General features: G+C 30.4%; 2 protein-coding genes across 2 annotated transcripts in view; both read right to left on the bottom strand.

Moving 5' to 3' along the window:
- The window catches only part of LOC108691048 (sialin-like), a 12,548-nt gene extending 5,367 nt beyond the window's left edge, over positions 1–7,181 (bottom strand). The window contains exons 1-2 of the mRNA XM_018198711.1: positions 7,000–7,181; positions 3,285–3,628 (exon numbers count right to left, since the gene is read on the bottom strand). Coding sequence (XP_018054200.1) covers positions 3,285–3,309 — 25 coding nt within the window. The 5' untranslated portion in view covers positions 3,310–3,628; positions 7,000–7,181. The remainder of the gene's footprint in view (positions 1–3,284; positions 3,629–6,999) is intronic.
- Positions 7,182–9,663: 2,482 nt separating this feature from the next.
- The window catches only part of LOC108688027 (collagen alpha-1(II) chain-like), a 44,998-nt gene continuing 31,569 nt past the window's right edge, over positions 9,664–23,092 (bottom strand). The window contains 16 exon segments of the mRNA XM_018194140.1: positions 9,664–9,816; positions 10,532–10,753; positions 10,879–11,051; positions 11,315–11,530; positions 11,773–12,154; positions 12,358–12,447; positions 12,536–12,751; positions 13,468–13,737; positions 13,982–14,115; positions 17,939–18,199; positions 18,322–18,325; positions 18,569–18,658; positions 20,113–20,310; positions 20,398–20,559; positions 20,746–20,907; positions 21,434–21,522. Coding sequence (XP_018049629.1) covers positions 9,670–9,816; positions 10,532–10,753; positions 10,879–11,051; positions 11,315–11,530; positions 11,773–12,154; positions 12,358–12,447; positions 12,536–12,751; positions 13,468–13,737; positions 13,982–14,115; positions 17,939–18,199; positions 18,322–18,325; positions 18,569–18,658; positions 20,113–20,310; positions 20,398–20,559; positions 20,746–20,907; positions 21,434–21,522 — 2,816 coding nt within the window. The 3' untranslated portion in view covers positions 9,664–9,669.

Below are 23,092 nucleotides of genomic sequence, written 5' to 3' on the forward strand. Positions count from 1 at the left end.
AAATTAATAATTGTTATTGAAAGATTAAATGCTTTACATTTATCATATCATCCTGATATAAGCAATATATCTTTAGTGAATAATGAATTATTCGCAGGCTAATCATTAGTTAATTAAATTTAAAAAGTAAATTTATTAAATTGTAAATTAATTATTTAAGCAAAAAATTTATAAAAGGTACAATATCACATTTATCACACAAATCTTTAATCATATATAAATAGTTTACACAAATCAAATTTTCGTTAAAATTTATTTAAAAATGTGACAATTATTTAAAGTTTAAATTCAATTAAAGATTCTTTTATTGCAAAAAAATATCCATTTACAATCCTATTTCAATGATAAATAAAATTACAAGTATTATCGTCTAATTCTTGATTTAATTGAAACAATTATTATGCTGTAAATAGAAACTTAATTTTATTTAAAATTGATTTTTTAACGAATTACGTAATTCTTATATGCAATATCTTATTTTTATATATTATTGTTTTCAGGTCGTTTTATTTCTGTAACATTTATATATATATTCTCTATATTCAACAACGCATTTGAACAACTACGCATGTATTCAAAGGTCAGACGCGCGTTTAATAATTGACAAAAATAATGCGATATTGTATATTTATCACAACAATGTAATAACATGTACAAATATAATCGCTATGATTTAAATTATATCGAGTTACACTTTTATAAAAAAAAGCAAATGTGCAACATCATTATATAAGTATGCAACGTCATTATGCTAAACAACATACAATATTTTAAATCACCGCCCTTTAAATTGTATAATACTGTTTTGTACGATAATTGTACTGCTAGATTATATATTACGCGATTCGCAATAATATTTAATAATTAATATATTAATACTAACGTATACATACATCCCCCTCTCTCTCTACTCTCTTCTCCCCTATCCTTCTTCTCCTTTCCCCTCTCCCTCTCACCCTCCCTCTCTCCCATTCTCTCCCCTTTCTCTCTCTCCTTTTTCTCTTTCTCTCCCTCTTTTGATCACAATTCACACAGAAATTTCATAAAAAATATATTTGCAAAATAGTTCGGATAATCAGATCACATTTACGACATAGCGTTCCAGGTAATATATATATACAGGGTGATTGTATTTCGTCACCCATCATGAGCAGGGTAGAGTGAATCGAACTGAGTCGAAAAGTCATCTACCATTTTGCAGTTTACACAATGGTTAACGAGATATTAATTATAGATAACGAGATATATATTATAAAATACTAAAAATTGCCAAATATTGCCGAATAATTTTTTACTCAAACACTATCAACTTTATAGAAAAACTGCAAGAGACAAAAATCATTTATTTTCTTCTCATAGAACTCTAAAAATTCTCAGAACTTTATGACTATATACTTTATATATAATGTTAAGAAATGAAGAAAACGAAAAATAGTATTTTTCGATAATTATTTGGATTAACGGACACCGCGCTGATAACCTTGACCTTGACATATGTTATCAAGGTCATATTATGACTATGAGTGATCTTCAAAAGGTTTTAGATAGTGATCATAATTCATTCAAAAGTTATTAACAAATATAATTTAAAAAATGATAATTTATTTCTGCTATATAATGACAGGCATAGTTTTCCACGCAAAGGGAAGTTCACTCCATCTCTTTCCCTGTTTAGGAAAAAATCGATCGCCCCTTGGCAGTCGTATATCCTTAGACAGGAAGAGTAATTTTTAATATTGTATATGATAGAAATAAGATATTGTTTTTTTAAACTTTATTGTTAATTACTTTTAAACAAACAGCTAATAACGAATTATAATGATTTTTTTCATAGATTTTTCCCAAATATCCAAATTGACTTTTCAAACTCATTGCATTATCTGCTTCTCAAAGAAAAATTATTAAAGATTTAGATTGGTGTCTCTACTATACTTTGTACAGCCTGCACAATTAACTTCGATAAATTGTATGTACTAAATATTCGTATTACACACGCACACACACACACACACACACACACACACACACACACACACACACACACACACACACACACACACACACACATCTTTTTTTTTTAAATAGATGATGTGCCAGCATTGGATGACCGTGGACGAACAACTTGTCTATTCCATAAGTCTATTTTTACAAAGTGAACGGCATGAAAGCAGCTTAAGTTACAGTACGAAATTGAAGACTTGGATAGAAATGCTTGGATAAAATACTGTCGGAAAAATACTAATGCATTACACATGACGAGTTAATATGATGCGCAATGTTTGCTAATTTGAATTTTCATTGGATCGAATGACTTGTCGCAAAGTCATATCGCCTGATGTTGTGCACTGACTCCTTGAAATCTTTGTATGAATGTGCACACACGCGATTATGTAATGCTTATCATTTCAAATTATTCTTATCATATTGGAAGTTTGTGTAATTAATAGAGAATGTAAATTTGCATACTGCATAATTATGTGATATTTATGAAAATTACTTTACAGAGCCTTTGTCGAGAGAAATATACATTCTTTTTTTATACGATTTTTCTAAAATATATTGATATATAAATAAAAAAACACATATATCTCATATTAAAAGAAATATTGATTCACGAAACGAGTTGTAATTCCATTTTAACTATGTGCAATTGTAATTTTTCATAACCAAGTTAATTATTTGAATCATTATTCATATTCTATATTTAATTATATAAAAGCATATATGAACAACTTCGGAATTTGTTTACTGACGTCCAAGAAATATTAGCCAATATATATATATATTGGCGAAGATATTTGAATACTGACCTATCGTAACATTTAACATAGAAAACTTGAAATTGATATAATTTACATAATATTACAGATACTAAATACATCCCTTAATAGATTGACATAATCTCTACATATGTAAAAGTAGTATTACGACTTTATTATTAATAGAAAATACATTATACAATTGCATTTATAATGTAGCATATGGTATTTACGAAACCAATGTATAGTTATAAATATTAGAATAGGGCCTTAATTTCCAAGAAACTTTATATTTGAAAATAATTGAAAATAATAAATCAGTACATATCTAACCTAATTTAAAGAATGACATAGAATAATAAAAATAAAAATTGATAATGAAAACTAAAAATATCATTATAAAGCAACAAAAATGTAAGACAATAAATAAGAAGCAATGTCTATCGCTTATTATTGAAAAATGTAAGACATTAGATCAAATCACAGCTTATTATGCAATTATAATAATCATCAGTCAGCACTTACCATTGAACTTCCGGAAGAGAGCCATTTTCGCTATTTGCTGCAAATGTACGTTGCAAACGTTATCAGTGTGAGAATACTAACGAACAGGAAGAAAGGTTCTCACGTCCGATTCTTTAATGCTGCCAAGCGCGAATTCTCGATCGGCAGTCGACTTCGCGACTGAGCTGAAATCAACTCGCTTCCCGCTTTTCGATGTTCAATCGCTTCACTGTCGGTAGCGTTGCGTCATATCGTCCCGCGGGTTTTGAAGTCAGTGATGACGCTTCTCCACCTTTGCTATACCTTCGCGTTTGACGTCGACACACTTGACACGGTCCTCCGGGATACTCCGGTCACGAGGATGCCTGAAAAACACACGGCATCCGCCATTACGCTCGCATCACGTACACCAACCGCAATTTCTATATTTAAATTACGATATCGAAGTCCGAGGTTGTGCAATATTGTGTCGCATAACCACGTGCTGGATCGAGGAGGAGTGACAAAGTGAACTTTAAACTGGAGCAGGCGCGAACCCAAGGAACTTAATCGGTTTTATGAGTCTATGAGTTTCTATTCTAATTAGTTCTAAGAACGCATTCTAATTTTAAACTACAATATTAAAGTAAAGTTTTTATTTTCTTTTTTGTAATTTATATTTTTATTTTTTTCTTCTATTCTTTTACAGTAATAAGATTAATCAATGATTTAATCTTTCGTAAATTCGTAAATTTTTAATAGAATTTAAAGTCTCTATATTAGCATTTATTTATAATATTCTACATTTAATTCAGCACAACACTAGAATTACTCGAATTTGCGCAATGCTATGTGTAACGCATTTACGGAATATTTGAAAATCGATTGTAGATTTTGAGAAACTACGAGTTTTATTTAATTAGTAAGTTGAGAAATTTTACGTTAATTGGAATTAGCGAATGTATTCGAAATTATTGATTATTTGTTGATTATTATAATATAAAGAAAATAATGGACAAATACTGAAAATTATATCAAACATAAATTTAATATTCAGTAAGAACAGGATTGTTAAATTTTTCTAAACTTATTAATTTATAAAAAAAAATAATATTATAGTTCGTGTACGCAAAATAAATCGTAAGGCATTACGAAAATATTTAAAACTGAAGTTTAAATCACACAAATCACGTAATTATGTGTCACATTAAGCAATATTGACATAAGTGATACGGAAAAATGCGATAAGTTTGCCAAATTTGTCATTCTTGGATAGACCTCCGATAAACCTCCGCCACGAATATAATACCCTCAAAACATTTATGTAGGGTTTTCTTTTCATTGACACTACACTTTTAACACTAAATCTCTTTATCTCATTTTTAATCTTGTGTTTAATAATCATATATCAGATACAAGATAAGAAAAACATAAAATCAAGCGAATTGTCTACTGTCTAAGCGCTGTGTAATGTCATACGGAAATACAAATCCTCGTCTTTAATTACAATCGTGTAAACAAGTATAAGAAATGCCACATGGAGTAATTAGTCACTAAAGTAGTAATTATTAATACCTACATATGTATAACTACTAATATACTATATTTACAAAACAATAATTTGCAAATTTTAATTCGTATATTTTAATTCGTACGTTATAAATAAAAAAAAAGCTATTTTAACTGTTGTAATCGTTCATTATCGTTTATTAATTTCAATATTCTTTTCAATATTCTTTTTATCATTAATCTTTTGTGTATCACTTCTCAAATAAAATTAACATTTAAAAAAATATAAATTACTTAAATTTGAACATAATAAATTCGAAAAAGAAAAAACGTAATTTTAAATTAAAACAATCAATTTAAATTTTTTTCTTCCAAGTTCCTTGAAGATTAGATAATATTGACAAATTTTTCTATTATCGAATATCTCCCACTAATCGCTGTCTGTGTCTGATATTTCTATTATCAATGATAGGAAGCACTTTACTTCAAATTGTCTTAACTTCCGGATAGATTTTACATTTACAAACATTATTTAACTTGCAAATGTGTGAATCACTTCAATACGTATCTACAGACGGTTGATAAAGTTAATCACAACTCGCTGATTCCATGACACGTTATGACACTCGTCACACAACTGTCTATATTGTCAGATATTTTTGTAAAAATATATTATTTCAATCACGTAAGAAAAGCTATTGATCAAATTATGACAGATAATTCTACAACTGCGCCACTTGCAATAATTTTCGAATTTTCGTCAAAGAATCATGTTAGATATTTCAAGAATTGTTCAAGCTTCCGCTTCTACGAAAAGCAATTATATACGATCTTATCTAATTTACACAATAAGCGTACAATTGCAAGAAATATTACATCATTAATGGTATGTTTTAATTATGTGATAATAATTATTTAAAAAATTATAGAAAAAGTATAAAAATCGAATAATAAAATTCGTGTCCAAATTCAATGATAAGTTTGCAATTTTTATTTATAAATAAATTTATTTATAAATAACTTTTGGTATTTTTCGTGATACATGTTCTTAAAAAGAAACAAATTTATTGTTTTCTTTTAAAATAATTTATCAGTATTCGTAAAAATTTTATATTTAGAATTTATATATGTGTAATGCAAAATTTGATATAATTTTATTATATTTTATTATATTTTCTCGTTATTGCTTTCCCCTGAAATAGTATTCTGCATTTTTTAGTCTTCTATTTTTTTGAAAAAAATCCTATTAGTATCGAAAATGTCACGTTTGCAATTCTAAAATTATATCTGATATCGTACAGAGGCATGTCTTTCACACAGATGAACGGCAACAAGTATAATTACATGTAAGATAAATTTATATACTCGAGGCGTATTTTCATTATATTTAGTATTTATGAATAGTCTGACTACAGATTGATAAGTCACACCTCTTCTATGACATGCGTGAATTTTCTGAATTTGGCAGAGTTGTCTTTCTAATTTTGTTTGTTATACAGAATATAGTACACATTATCACTTATGAGTCAATTTACACTGCAAAACCGGATATGTCAATGTAGCGGTAAACATCACGTCGTCAAATGACAGTTTGATTTATTGTTAAAGTCACATTGAAGAAAATTATGTTTTTTTTCAATTATAAACTTATTATTTCTTTCACAGACGTCATTAATCGTCGCGATTTTATTATTGTAATTATTCAATGAATCTTTCTTATTCAATATATATTATTTCTTGTATTTATTTTATTATAAATTATAATTAAGTTATATTAAATATTTATTACAATTATGTAATATTACAATTATATAAATTGTATACAATATTATATTATATTCTAAATATTTTTATTAAAAAAGCTAAATGCTTTTAATTAATAGCAATTGAAATTTCTTTGAAAGGACATATCTAATATATCTATCGCTCTAAACAGCATCGTTTTGAAATGATCAAATAATTCTTTCGTCGCCAAGGGCAATGACGATTGAATACAATGAACTACTGACGTCACAATAAGCAGTAAAAGGCTTTCATTTACGAGTCAGCGGCGACTCGAAGACGAACTCGAATAGGATCAACTTCGATCTTATTAACTCACGACCGAATTTTTCTTTTATCCCATACTTGTCGTGGGAAAATTGCGCGCGAAAACGGCTTTAAAGGATCGATAAAGGTACGGCTGTCCGGCAGACGCGCGGTCGAAGCAAAAAACACTGCCACGTGTATTTCGGTATGAGATGCATACCTGGGAATCTGATTAACCACGAGCGAATATGTCATCGATGACGTTGACGCTGAGATTCGCGTTTTTCTTTTGTTACTGAATGATCTCAATCGCGTTCTTCACCAGACACGACGGGTAACAATAGAATAGATCGGAGCTCAAAGCACAACTGAACCACTGAACATGACTGAAGACTGAAGTGATGGGAGTTGAGACTGTTGGGAGTTATTGGTGCCCTACTGCCACTCGCATTTTGCAGTTGTCACTTACTTCCTTTCGCCATCAAATATTGTCACAGCATGAATAGCGCACAGTAGAGAATGACATCAAATATTGAATTTGTTCGTCTTAACGTAGCCATAACGATATTTTATATCATAAAAAGAGTTGTAATATGATTATAAATTATAATTATAAATTGTGTATCATACATAATTTATAGATAATATCTAACCATTGTATAGAATATTTAATATAAGTAAAAAGGAGGTCCGAGTTTTGTCTTTTTTATTAATATATGGCAATATTTATGATACATTTTAATAATGCTAAAAATATATATATGTGCATATGTTTACTAGACAATATATAGTAGTTAAGATATAAATAAATAATATTTTGGAAATATTTTTGCCACAACACTATACTGAATAAAATGAAGCCTCAATTCAAGAAAGTAACTGTAAATATAGATTTTATAAAATTATATATATATTATACATATCAGATTTTTCATACCAGGTGCCAAACTGTTTTGATACAGCATTGGTCGGTGTATTTGATGTGAGGAATGTTCCATTCACGCATGCGTCAACAGTAGCAGCTATTATAGCTATATAGCTATATAGCTATATAGATACGTTGCTGGGATGGTCGGATTCGTGATCAAATGGAACTTATTCAGTAGATAACATAGTTTACACATAAAATATATTGCATGATGTACTTTTAGTTAAAATGAATATTTCTTTTAGCATATTCTTTCATATATTTCCTGTACTGATTGTGAGAATGAAATAAGCATTCGTTCATATTTCGAAAAAAAAAGATAGAAAAGAATGAAAGAAGAAATGATAAATGAAGAACTTTGTTCTTTTTAATTAAAAAAATCATGTTCCATTATATATTGTTAATCTTTATATGCGACAGGAAAATCATTGTTCAATGTAATATGTAGCGTTGAAATAATAAAATTATATTTTGAAGCGAGAAATACATAGAATTAATAATGAATTATAATAAATCTTATTCAAAGAAAAACCAGGCAATAAAAGGTGTCTAAAATCGAGTCATAAGACGTTTTTTGCTAAAAATTTTGTAAAAGACGACTTAAAGACGTTTTATGTCACAATTTTAGACTTCGTGTTATCTAGAAAGCTATAAAATTTAAAAAATTGACTTCTGCCTTCAAATGAAAAAATAAATATAAAACTTTATAAATTGGCAGAAGAAATTACATGCTGGAAAATGCTTCCATATAAAGCAATAAGATAATATAATAGGTAAGAATAGAATATTGAATGAGTATAACTTTGATAATGCACAATTTTATTTTTCCTAAATAGTTGAACGGTGTATTTATACATATATGAAACTTATTTATCATTATGTACACAATACTTTGGCATAGTGCGTATTCAGTAAATTCATTGGTTATTGCGTGGATACTTTTACGTATAAATACTCAGGTATTTAATATTTGATTGAAAATAATATTTAAATACTCCGAGAATTTTTCGAATTGGTTTTAAAATATCCGAGCGATATATCTTTTCAAATTTCATATCTTTTTTTAATTTAGCGTTCATCCTAGAAATAAAAAATGCAATATAATTTAAAAATAATTATGTTAAACATATATATCTACATATATTGATTTGAATAAAAAGTTCATTCTGCTTTTTGATGAATGAAATAAAATAATTTTTTTTTAAACACAAAATAAATTTTAATTAATTATATGATTTGATAGAGTAAAATTTTAGCTTTTTAAGAATCTGTTTTTTTAATTGTAGCACGATGATTTTTAACATGAATTAGGAACAAAAGCCAGAATACTCTTTATATAATCTACAAGTAACTCAGTATAACAAAATCATGTAGGATCATTTTTTAATAATTTTTTAGGGAAAACTTTAAGCTTTTTCATTAGATAATTGTAAGTTTTTTCAAATTTTTTTTGGGCACGTGACAGATCCACAATGTGAGAAGAACATTTTCCACTTTTTCAACTCGTAATTTTTTATACACATGTAAAAATTACTCAACTCACATAAACTTAGAAAATATCTGACTTTTCGAAAGGAAAGATTTCAAATTTTTAAATCCTTTTCTTTTTTTTTAATTTAAATTTTGTTCATTTTTATCGAAAATATTGTATGAACAATATTTGACATAAAAATATAGAATTACTTTTTACTCAATCCAATATATTTCTAAATTATCTCCGCTGCTTGAGAATTTGCAAAAAATAGCAACATACACAAAGTCATTACAAATTAAATATCTAACATTTTGAGTAATTGTTTTTAGCAATTTTTTAGTATTTGTCACTTTAGACAGAATTAATATACATGCATGTGTATATTATGTATGTGTATATAATTATTCCTTAAAATTGGAAGGCAAATATTTAAGAAATGGAAAATTACAACATAAAGTAAAAAATAAAATCACAAATCATACTTTGTTTTAAGCATAACAAGTTGGACCGATCTCAATAGAAAAACTCTGTTCGGGTTTTCCAATATCTCGTAGAGCCACGTCTAATATAGGAAGTCTTACGGGTTTATCCGTTTCGTACGAAACAACAGTTTTACCCCATTTGTTTCGATAAACCTACGAATTAATAAATACACAAATAAATTACGGAGTACAAAATACATATAAAACTATTTTAAAAATGTAATATTGTCGTGTGTATATAATATTGTATGTATGTGTGTGTGTGTGTGTGTGTGTGTGTGTGTGTGTGTGCGCGCGCGCGCGCGCGCGCGCGTGTGCGTGTGTATTTTGTTTATTTTCTACGTATATATTTAGTATTTCTTAAATTAGAACATCTGTATTTTATGATTTAAGTCAAATTTAATACATTAATAATTAATACATTAAATATAAAAATGGAAAATCAATAAAAATCAAATTTTGAAATGTTAAGACTATTTATAAACATCGGTTTTAAAAATGAAAATGGAGTATCTAAATAGCAAAGACGGAGACTTTTTTTACTTTTCTGGGAATCATTCAAACGGGCGGAGGATTTCAAAATAACATAAATATTTTATCTTTTATTGTATATGAATATGAAATATATTTCTACTTTAGTCACAAATACTGTTTTTCATCAAATCACTCAAAATTTTTTTAAATTGTCAAAAATTAATGTACATTTTTAATAGCCCCATTTTAGTCCGAATTTCGAGTGTGGAATTCAATACCCACAAGAGCTCTGAGCTCTGAGTGTGGAAAGCTCCATAAAACCCTCCATAAAAAAGTCTTCGTCTGACAAATAGATTGGTAGTATTAAAACTATTGCGCTCGAAAATTGACTTACCCTGCATTCATCCATTATCATTTCATATCTAAGACGCTGATTACCTCGCGGTATTAATTCAATATCGTTCCAAGCTAAAAGCTTTAAGCCTCTTTTATATGTTTTCTTTTCGTAATCAAAGTAAGCCACGCTATTTTTACAATGATACGTGATGTTCTGATTCGCATGTTTCGAGAGCAATTGCAAGAAACCGATTTGATTACTATCTGCCTTATATGTAATCTGTACGAAATAATTAAATTTATTTTATAATCATTATTTATCTAGTAATGCGTTGTATATTTTTTGTTGCAACAATTAACAAGCGGAATTAGAAGTAGTATAAAGTATAAAGAATATAATACAACCTTCATGCCGTTATCTATCTCACTCAACCAAGTTTCCTGTTGATCAGTGATGTGAGTGATTTCTGGTGAACGCGACGGATTTGGTAAAATGCAAGTTGCACGTTTCTCAGCATCGCAATACACTAAGATCGCGTCTCGAATATCTCCTTCATTTGGATCAATCCAATACTCGCCTGTTAATGCAAAAATTTATTTAAATACTCAAGTATAGAATGTGTATTAATACTATACATTTGTCACTTTTAATATTCGCTTTTCTCAATTAAAACTTTTTTTAACTAAGATTTTTCCTAAAAAGAAATTTAATTAATTTTATATATCTATTATTTTATATAATTTTATATATTTTATTGTTATTATTGAAAAAAACAAATTTTGAAAATCAAAATAAGCATAAAGAATAGTTATAATTGTAACTATGATTTTTTAAATTTACCAGATAATTTGTCCGGGTAAGCGGCAAATAGATCTCGACAAGTTTTAGCAGGCGAATTCTTTTCACCATCCGGTTTCATCAATTTTTGGAACGACAATTTTAAATTTTCGTACGCTTTCAAAAGTAATTCTCTTCGTTCCTTTTCAGTGATATCTTTACTAAATATTCTTGGTGGTTCATCTCCAAGTGGATCTGGTCCTTTGGTTTGGCCTTGTCCTATACAGTAAATAATTTTTTAACACTATTTAACTATAATAATTTATAATTTAAATAAAAGTAAATTTTTTCATTCAATTATTTTTAATATTTTAAAAATTTAAATAATATAGAAAAATCTAAACATATGTTTAAATTTATCTAGATGATGTTCTGGATATTCTTTAGAAGTTTTTTATATAATGTTCATGTAATAAACTTTTTTAAAAATATAGTAGAATTTGGACTAATTATAGCCATACCTATAAATGCTGCTAAAGACGCTGCATCGTAACCGAAACCCACTTCTCCAGGAGGACCAGGTGGTCCAGGAGGTCCTGGAAGACCCGGTGATCCTTGGCGACCTTCTTCCCCAGGTGGACCTCTTGATCCAGGATTTCCCACAGGTCCGATAGGACCAGGATTGCCTTCTCGTCCAGGATTACCTCTAATACCTGGTTCTCCGTCTTTACCAGGAAGTCCTGGTAGACCAGGTATACCTTTTTCTCCTATTAAACCAGGAGATCCAGGTAATCCTTGTAAACCAGTAAATCCCCGATGTCCTTTAGCTCCTTTTTGTCCCTCTTCTCCGCGATCCCCTTTTATACCTTCAAGACCTGCTGGGCCGGGTTTTCCTCGTGGCCCCTGAAAATATTAGAACGTGTGTATGTGTGCTCAAGATGAAATTCTTACATAAATTATATCGTTATTACAAGAATTTTATTTTTAAAAACCGATTTATATATGTATAAAATTAATTTAATATTTTTAATTTAATTTTTTAAATTTTAATTTTAATTAATTTCAAACTTATCAGAATTACATTAAGTTAGTTGAAAGCCCATTACCTGTGGACCTTCTACACCTTGCGGCCCTGTTTCACCTTTCGGACCACGTTCTCCAGTAAGTCCGGTAGGTCCGGTAGGTCCAGGTGGTCCCTATTAAAAGGAGAGGAATAAATTATTACTATTACTGATAATTATTATTACTTTGTTTATACAAAGAAAGATAAAACAAAAGTTGTACAGATAATCCAGGAGGACCTGATGGTCCTGCAGCACCAGGTACTCCAGGTGGTCCCTTATCACCTGGTCGACCTCCTATACCTGGTGGACCTGGTTTTCCAATTGGTCCTTCCGGTCCTATTTCTCCTGTATGACCTGGAGTACCTGGAGAACCTATTAATCCAGGAGGTCCAGGCGGACCTTCCACTCCTGTTTTTCCAGGTTGTCCTATTTCACCCTGTAATAAAAATAAATTATTTTGTATTAAACTATTTCATAACTACATAATAAGAAATAAAAGCTTTAACGATCAAAGCTATAAGTGGTTAAATAATTCGATACTATCATACGTCATCATGACTATTACCGAATATATTGCCGAATCTTCCGCTTACAACTGTCCTCACAGACTATCAAATTTCGGTGCCTAAGGATATTCATCTTGCAAGAGGGAGATTCGGGTCCGATTCCCGATCAAAATAATATTTTTGCAATAAAATTATTTATAGATTTTAATAAATTTATAAATAAATTATTAAAATCTTTTTAATCCAAGTTGCTTATGAGCATCAAATTATGATATTACTACTATAATTCTGTCAAAATTGCGTTTTAAAAGTCTGGAAAATCAATTTGGCGTGCAATTTTTATGATGACATGTATTGAATTATTGTAGTATTGAATTATTTGAACACTTAACGCTTCGGGATAAACTTCCGAAAACGTCAGACGCCCGATTTTCAAATCTTTGTGTCAATGAAAATCCATTTAAGGACATTCATTTGATGTTATTTAGAGTATTTTTGCCAAAATTCGTGACAATTGAACATCTGACGTTTTCGGAAGTTCACCCCAGCTTCGAGGTTAAAGGTTTTTAATTCTTATTAGTTGTGTATTCACATATACAGTCCAATAAGTTTCTTTCTTTAAGTGTAACTATATATTTTTATTTACGGGAGCTCCGCGTAATCCTCTATTCCCTATAGGACCAGGGGAACCAGGTAGGCCCGGTAAACCTCTTTCGCCAGGCGGACCTTGAGGTCCTTGAGAACCTGTTAGTCCTTGAGAGCCTGGAGATCCACTTTCGCCTTTAATTCCATCGATTCCAGGTAGACCAGGGTTACCGATTGGACCTGGATTTCCAGGACGTCCAGTATCGCCCGCATCACCTTTGACACCAGGCAATCCAGGAGCACCAGATGGTCCTATATTTCCAGGTGGTCCCTGTAATATTTTTAGTAATAATCCAATGCTTTATTTACTCTTTTATCTCCGATGTTCTAATTATCTCACAATATGCTTTTTGTGTGTGCGTGTATGTATGTGTTTGTTTTGTGTTGTGTGCGTGCGTGTGTGTATGTATTTGTGTGTGTGTGTGTGTGTGTGTGTGTGTGTGTGTTTGTGTGCGCGCGCGCGTGTACATCTGTTTATTAAAATTTAATATGATTCATGGAAATTAATGACTTACTGATGGTCCAACATGTCCTATAATACCAGGTGGGCCCATTAAACCAGGTTCACCTCGTACTCCAGGATCACCTCTGATTCCCTTAACACCAGTAACTCCAATAGGTCCAGGTGCTCCAATCTCGCCGTGACTACCTGTTAATCAATTCATATATAATAAAAACTTTTATTAATTTGAACCCATGCTGTCTATTCGTAATTTTATTGTATCGTAATTTAACTGTTATTGAGAACTGATAATCTCTCTTAGATACTCGCAATTCGCTGATTCGCGTCAACTGGGAGTCATAATACATGTTTTAAAAAAATAAAATGTGCACCTGAAATATTACCTTCCTCATTTGTAAATAAAAAATAATTTCATTACGTATTATTAGTATCCGTATGTAATATATTAAAAATATATAGTTTATTGCAGAGGATGTCTCAGATGTACCGCAACACTTACTAATAATAGATTCCTAAAGTTATTTTGAAACGAAAATTTTAATACTAAAATGTCGAGGCTGCAATAATTTTGGAATTATAAGCGAATTGAATTAAATTAGCGAATCACTTAAAGTTCGCGCGTTTAGGTGTTTGATATTTTATTTTACAACGTAAAATGTCAATCACACTTAACGCGCAAATTTTAGACGATATAATTCGCTAACTTTAAATGCTTATAATTCAAAAACTATAATCTTGACATTTTAGTACTAAAATTTTTGTCTCAAAATGACTAACGAGTAACACTATTCTTTGCCTCTAATTTGGCTCATGTAGTGTTTTCTATTTAATATTTGGAATGTATTATAGAATCACGAAGAAAAAAAATTATGTGCTGAGAAAATCATTTAAAGTTATGATGAATCGTTATTTTTCAGTGAAAATCGAAAAATCTTCATATAAATCATAAATTGAGTGAACATCATCAATTTTAGTCTTTTTTCGTTCTTCTTATCGTAATCTTAAGAAAAAAATTCATTTTTTCTCTTAAGGATTTACAAATTTTCCGATTTTATTTTATTGAATATAAAAGTATTCTCCATATAAAATTTTATACCAAATAATAGATAAGTGAAACAAACATTTTTTAAAGTTATCATTTTCATCTTCATTTTTATCATGATGTTTATCAAAATTATTAACCAAACTATCTAAAAAAAATGGTATTATAGATTTGCTAACGTTGCATTTTCCAATATGCTTTTACTATAATTCTTTATTCACTCCAATGCCTGTTGGAGTGAGTAAGAACTATGATAGGAATATGTTGGAAAATGCGACGTGACAAATTTTATAGCACATATTATAGATTGCGTTCATTAGACTTAACTGTTACGGGGCGGATCCATGAACGTTCGCTGCTATTGGTGTATTTTTCTAGATCATCCAATAGCAGTAAACACTCACAGACGGGACCGTATATTTCTTTTTTTTTCGCATCCATTGATTGTGATGCCTTGTACTACTGACACCAATTTTAATCGCATGGATGCACTCAAGCAGATCGAATGCGAATCTTGTTTCGCTTCGAATGTTGCATCACCTCAATTATATTTTTGAAAAGCGTGGCCAGCTTTGACTATGCAATTGTATCACATTATTAGTCCCTTCGTCGTGGTTACAGGTCGCCCCAGTGAAGAGCTGCCTTCCATTTTCATTTTGATTGCATTATCTCTTTTTGCTACACCTGCTCGGTTCGAGGTGGATTGCATTCCAATTTTTATATTTGTTTACCACATCTCGAAGAAAACTGGCTAAGTGAACCTCGAAAAGAAGACCAGGGCCACTCAAAATCAAAAAAGAAGAAGATACTTTTGTAAGGAAATTTTGTAAATTTTCTTAAAAAAATCAATTTTGTAAAGAAAGACAACGTCATGACAAGGTGTCAGGTATCCAGAAATTCTCTTTAAGGAAACAACGGAGGATTCGAAGGCAGCACCGCAGAAGACGGACTGTGTTCTATCGAGCAATGACATATGAACTCAAGATCATATGAGGAGTCGTTCATGTAAGAAAATAAGAGAAAATAAGAGAGAATAATAATCTGCCCAGCAATTTGAACCCGCACCATATCGCGAAAAGTCACGCGATTATATCATGGATTCACGCTATTCACTGGGTCGCGAGAATCGAAATTAGATCAATTAGGGTCTGATCCAATTCCACCTAATTTTGATTAGGTCTCTGTGTGTCTCCTACTTTACTAGTTCATCTGTATAATACATTTTAACTGGTTGTGACACAAGCTGATTGCAGATGTCGAGGATTCCGAAGACATTGACCTCTGTTACACAGCATGCTTAATCGAGTTTAATAATATCCGTAGTTATGAAATTGGATCAAATTACGGATATTATCTGTATTAATCATAGCTATTCCTTGGAAGAATGGAACGATTAGCCAATTTCATAACTATGGATATTATTAAACCCGATTAAGTGTGCCGTATAAATGTATAAGTCATTAGCTGCGTTTAACAGAGAAAGTAGCTTTGCAATTGTTGTAAAATTCTTCAATACGATTGGTTTTTATTGTTGGTTTACTATGGATCTAAATATAAATCATACTGAAAAATTTTACAACAGTTGTAAAGCTTTCTCTACTGAATACAGCCATTGTTTCGAGGAGTCTATACCAGCAGATATCTGATTGAGGAGGCGAATTTTTGGAGACGAGTATTATTTTTTTATATATGGCCAATAGCGTGTCGCGAAATCTGAATGGGTCACGCTTAACGCACAATAAATATACTTTCATCCCTCAAAGGGAAAAACAGTTCGAGTATCGAGAGTCCAGCTGCTGCGTACCATCCAGCTAAATCGTTCTGTATCGCAATTAACAATTCTTAGCGTTGCTCTTCTCGTCATAAGTAAATCATGTCGTCGTTTCTTGTAATTACGTGTAATTATAAATGGTCTTACGACAAGTGTGTCTTATTGTCTTCTTTATTCGGGTTGAAACGATTAGTTGCTACATGAACTTTTCGCTTTCATTCGGAAATTAAGTCGAGAAATAATCTTTGAGCGAAAAATAATCTTAAGAACGAGAATCTTGATTCAACTGTGCGAGATCCGTATGTTATAATCAACGTCTTGTATCGCGTAATTCTCAAATACAATATTGTTATTTGTTAATGTAATGTAATTTTGTATGATTGATATCTTCTATCTCTCGTCCTCTGACTCTTCCCACTCATACGAATTACCCACTGATTACATTAGCTGAGCAATCGGTTTGCCTCCGTCGCTAGAGAAAGTCCTGTTTAAGGATCTTCAATCTGATCTTAATTGCAAAAGAATATCAATTTTCAAATTATCTGTAATATCGAGCAAGAATACGCTTTCTTGTGTCTGATGTTCATCAGTTGAGCGGTCACTTGAAGATTAATTACGATATTTTTTTTTTAAACATTGAAGATCAAATTCTCGATATTTTTGTGTGAGAAAACGCGATGAAGTTATGCCATGCTAAGTACGGTCACAAAGTACTAAAGTGTGATTATCAAAAAATTAAGTTCATTAATTATTTAACATTTTACGTGTCAGAATAAAGTATAACACATCTCACAAATTATTGATTTTCTAATATGGTGATTGATTTTCTACCTTAATACTTTTATATGTAGAGGAATCATATTGTGTAAAAAATTCATATTCCATTAAAAAAATTCCATTAAAAAAAAATGAAGTTGATCTTGAATGTTTCCAATGCCTCCACTTATAATAAATAATTGTTTCCACTATATGATGTCCCCCTTTGTACTGAAGATACGTTGATATAACTATACTTTTTCATATATTTTTAAATTTCGCTAATAATAATTAAATCGGTCACTTTGATATGAATCATCTTAGTATAGTTTATAATAGTATGTAATAGCAATTATATATAATAAAAACATAAAATATTTCATAAATTACAATTATGTTAGTTATTAACAATTTAGAATTATTTATTATTTGTTTATTACCAGGTAATCCCGGATTTCCTTGTTCTCCCTTTAAACCCGGATATCCACGATCACCTTTCAGGCCCGGAAGTCCGATTAACCCTTGTGGGCCTGGAAAACCTTGTGAGCCCTGTAATCCATGAGGTCCTCTTTCTCCTGGATTACCAGGAGCTCCAGGCTCACCAATGAGACCAGGAAGACCTGGATCACCTCGTTCAGCTGGTTCTCCAGGAGAGCCAGGAGGTCCAATTTCTCCTTGTGGACCACGCTCTCCAATGTGTCCTATAATATATTAATAAAAAAGTATTAATTTTTGAAAAATTATTTTTAATATAATATGATTATATTATTATCAGCACTAAAAATTATTAAATTGTTTGTCAATTTAGTATATGATATTTTACTATTCTAATTCTCTGTTCATGATTGTGTTTTAAGATCGAAAAAGATTTCGATGCACGGTTTGCAAAATTATTTATGTATATAAATTCATACAGAAACATTTGATCATCATGATCTGTTACAATCGAACAATAGCATTTCTCTTATTTAACTAGATTTATTCTCATTAGTCTATTTCAAATTGTAATTGTTTATATTAAAATTAATTTAAATTTTTTTAATTAATTTATAAATAACATATAATGCTACCTGAGGGACCTTCGGGTCCAATTGGTCCGATTGTGCCCCTTTCTCCTTTCTGTCCAGGTTCTCCGGGTAATCCTCTCGCACCAGGAAGTCCTAATAATCCCGGTGAACCGAAACTTCCTTTGTTTCCTTTGGGTCCTGGTAAACCCTGGAATAATATATAAATGCATAAACTTTATACATATATTTCTCATAATGATATATACTGCTTAAAAAAATTATGGCATTGAAAAATTTTAGACAAAAATTGACCAACTTTGATAACTAATGATAACTTTGCAAAAAATTATCGTAGAATAATGTTTTTTTTTTTTTAATTAAAGCTTGAAATTTCTACTTTGAGACATTATGACCAAATTTTAAGTTTAATGCAGCTTTACCAATGTAACTCTAAAATATAAAAAATATGGATGTGTTTGTCATTTTGAAAATTGTAAAGTTTGATGGAATGCACAGACTTTCTAAAATTTTTTAAGGGAATGCCGTTTGTAGCGGCATAAAGAACTTTCCCCTTTAATTAAAAAAAAAACAAGTTGCTGTGTATTTTTTTTCTTTTGCAAAGTTACAACATTTTAAAGTAGCCCACACATTTTTAACATTTACTATCGACATTACTTCCATTATCGAATATGCACTGCAGCGAGATTACTGGATGGATTTTGCACATTGTGTTTCTGAAATTTACATACACGCAGAAATACAATGTGCAAAATCCATCCAGCAATCTCATCATGATACATTTTCGGTAACGCAGGTAATGTCAGTATTGCATGTCAAAAATACGAGGGCTACTTTAAAGTGCTGTAACTTTGCGAAAAAAAAAATCGCAGCTCTTTTTTTTAAATTAAAAAAAAATTCAAACTTTATGTTACTGCAAATGGTATTCCCCCAAAAAATTTTACAAAGTTCATGTATTCCGTCAAACTTTACAATTTTTAATATAACAAATACACCCTCATATTTTGAGAATTGCAGTGGTGGGGGTGCATTAAATTTAAAATCTGGCCATAGCGCCTTAAAGTAGAGAGTTCAAGCTTTAATTTAAAAAAAAACATTATCCTATGATAACTTTTCGCAAAATTATCATTCAAAGTTGGCCAATTTTTGCCCAAAATTTTTCTATGCATAATTTTTTTAAGCAGTATACAATATACATATACAATCTATCATACGCTAATGTAAGTGTTTAAAATCTGAATCAAATCAATAATTCATGAGAATTCTCACTAAATATAAAATTACATTTAAATTTAAAAGTTTATTATTTTTAATAAAATTAATTTTTTAAAGAATAAAAATAAAAACAAATACAATTTTTATAATTAAGAAATAAAATTTGCCAATTATAGATTTAATTCGTTGTAACTTTGTGAACGAGCTTTTATATACTTCGTTCCGAATTACGTATGAAGCGCATGATGTACCATTTTATTCTTTTTTATAATTAAATATGCAACAGAGATAAATGATACATCATGCGCTTCATGCTTAATTTGGAACACATCTCCAGACAATATGAATGTCCAAAATCGAAATATAAGACATACAATAAGACCGTCAGAGCCTTGTGTTCCGGTTTCTCCTCTAGGTCCCATAGGTCCTGGAGGTCCAATAAGTCCTCTTTCTCCCGGAAATCCTCGCTCGCCTCTATCGCCGACCATTCCCGGCGGACCGGGATGTCCTTGTACTCCTGCTTCTCCGTCCTTGCCTGGAACACCCGGATTACCTGCGGCACCTGGAAGACCCTGTATGTACAAGCACATGTTTTATTTAATAAATTATATTTTATCCTCTACATTACGAGAATTACAGTATGTTTCTACGTTGCGTACTTGAAAACCTCTAGAGCCAGTGGGCCCCGGAAGACCTCGTGCGCCGTCGCTTCCTGATGGGCCTGGTGGACCCGCTACTCCTGGAGGTCCTTCTTTACCAGTATCTCCTCTTGGACCAGGTGAACCTGGATTGCCAGGCTCACCATCTTTTCCACGTTCTCCCTAATACAATAAAAGTTTGAAAAAAATATCAGAGCATTAGAGATAATATAGTATTAATGTTTATATTAATACTTACATTGTTAAGCTTTATTTTTATATTGTATACAAAAATATTTTTATGTTCAAGTTATATTATAGATTATATTTGTTACTGTATACTCGTTACGAGAATCATTAAGCAATTACAGAATATCCTCTTTCTCCTGGTGATCCTATTGGTCCTGGTAGACCCTGCAGACCAGGTAGTCCCTGTTCTCCAGGCTTGCCATCCGCACCTTGAATTCCACGTTCCCCAGGATTACCTGGTTTCCCGGTGGCTCCGGGCCTACCCATTAAACCACGTGCACCCTGAATTTTTTATTCAATAGTTATATATCAAATATAATACTTTTACAATACATAATGTTAAAATTTTACTATAAAAATGCTATATTGTATGGCTCGATAGAATGAAATTCAACAAGTCAAAAGCTAAAATGAAACTATTCAAGCTCGGCTGATATTTGAATGCCATATCTTACATATATTTTTCTTATGAAATATTACATTAATGTATATATATTAATATGTATATATGTATATATATATATATATATGTATTGTATATATTATATATATTGTATTATATATATTATCTAATATTATATTGTAATACAATCCTTCTCAATGTATAAAATTAAATTAATATGTGAATCGCATTCTACTGCTTACATTAGATATTGTCGTCGATTATGTGTCCAGTACTACTACATCATTGCACGATCTATGTACTTGTTTACGTGCATCAAGTATGTGTTACGTATCTTAGTATTTTTTTGCTCAAATTCAAATTGACTGAGGAATCATGATTTCTAGATAAAATATTACTGTATACCTGTAATCCTGCTGGTCCAGGTCGTCCAGGATCTCCAGTAGCACCTTTTGATCCAATAGCTCCTGGAGGACCACGATCACCAGGTTGCCCTGATAATTATTATACTTACAATTATTATAATTGTCATATTTTATGTTTTTAAAACATAGAATATGTACGAATGTGTGATAAAATACACACACACACACACACACACACACACACACACACACACACACACACACACACACACTGGAGAGAATTTTGTAAATTTTATCATAAATCAAATATCTAAAAGTTAAAGAAATGACCGAAAAAATCGTCCATTTTGGGCTCTCCATTTTGGTACTGAACTGTGTGCCAAATTTATAATGAGATTAATTACAGAAAATTTTCAAATTAAAGTGATAATTATTATCAAGCTGGGAGATAGGGAGTAAAATCAAAATTCATTATCGAATTGTATGTCTGTGAGGTCCAGTATTTTAAGACAATTAAATCCAACCAGGTGTGTATCAATTGCTCATATCGCTAATTGGCTAATTTAAAATAATATAATCTCATTGATAAAATAGTTAAAAATTATTGGGAATCGATCTATGTGAATGATATGTGCAATTGTACTGTATTCAAGTGTACTTTTGATCCAGCCAAGATGACAAGATCGCAGTTGATTTAGCTGATAAAGGCAAGATCAACTCAACGTTACTTATTCTGTAAATTAATAAGGTAAATTAATAAAGTAATTTTGTAAATCAATTTGTTATGAATGTAAAAAAAAATAGATTTTAGTATGGCGTAATATTTCCCTCCCCCCCCCCTCCCTCCAGCTATAATATAACAGTTGTCATTTCAACTTAAAACTTCCTTGTAATTAATATCTTGTTGTAGGGTATCATTTGGCACACAGTTCAACCCAAAAATTGAGAGCCCAAAAACAAGCGAAAAAGCTACTTTTTTTCAGTCACTCTTTTTTTTTTAGATATTAATGAGTTTTTGAAAGAATTTTTTAGATAATAATAAGTAAAATATGAATACAACAAAAATATTATTAATTAATTCTTGCCCTTAAGAAAAAGTATTTCAGTATATTGATTAATTATTCAGTAACTGATGATATTTTATAGTTACTGAATAGTTAATCAGTATATTGAAATGCTTTTTTTCTAAGGGTGATATCATTATTCTAATCAACTTTATATTTTTATATTAAAAAATCATTCTTCTTTGCATTTTTCAAAAGATATTAATATAAAAAAATATGTTTATAATAAATTATTTAAAAAATGCAAAATTTGGAACCATAATATTTATATATATATATATTGGATTGGCAAGAAGCAAGAAAGTAATTGCGTTTTTTTAAAAGGCATCTATCAGTAAAAACTACAATTACTTTCTTACCAACCAATATAGATATATCTTGATAGAGTAAAGTTTCAACTTTGAGAATCTCTTTTTTAAATTGCGATTAAATTGCGAAAAATGTGGCTTTTAAAAGTAGAGATTTCAAACTTCAAAATCCTTTTTTTTATTTAAATTTCATTCATTTTTGACGAAGATATTGTATATCAACTTTGAGCTAAAAAAAACGCAATTACTTCCTTGCCAATACATGTGTGTGTGTGTGTGTGTGTGTGTGTGTGTGTGTGTGTGGGGGGGGGGGGGGGGGGGGGGGGG

Source organism: Atta colombica, unplaced genomic scaffold, assembly GCF_001594045.1.
Source record: "Atta colombica isolate Treedump-2 unplaced genomic scaffold, Acol1.0 scaffold1, whole genome shotgun sequence".
NCBI classification, from domain to species: domain Eukaryota; kingdom Metazoa; phylum Arthropoda; class Insecta; order Hymenoptera; family Formicidae; genus Atta; species Atta colombica.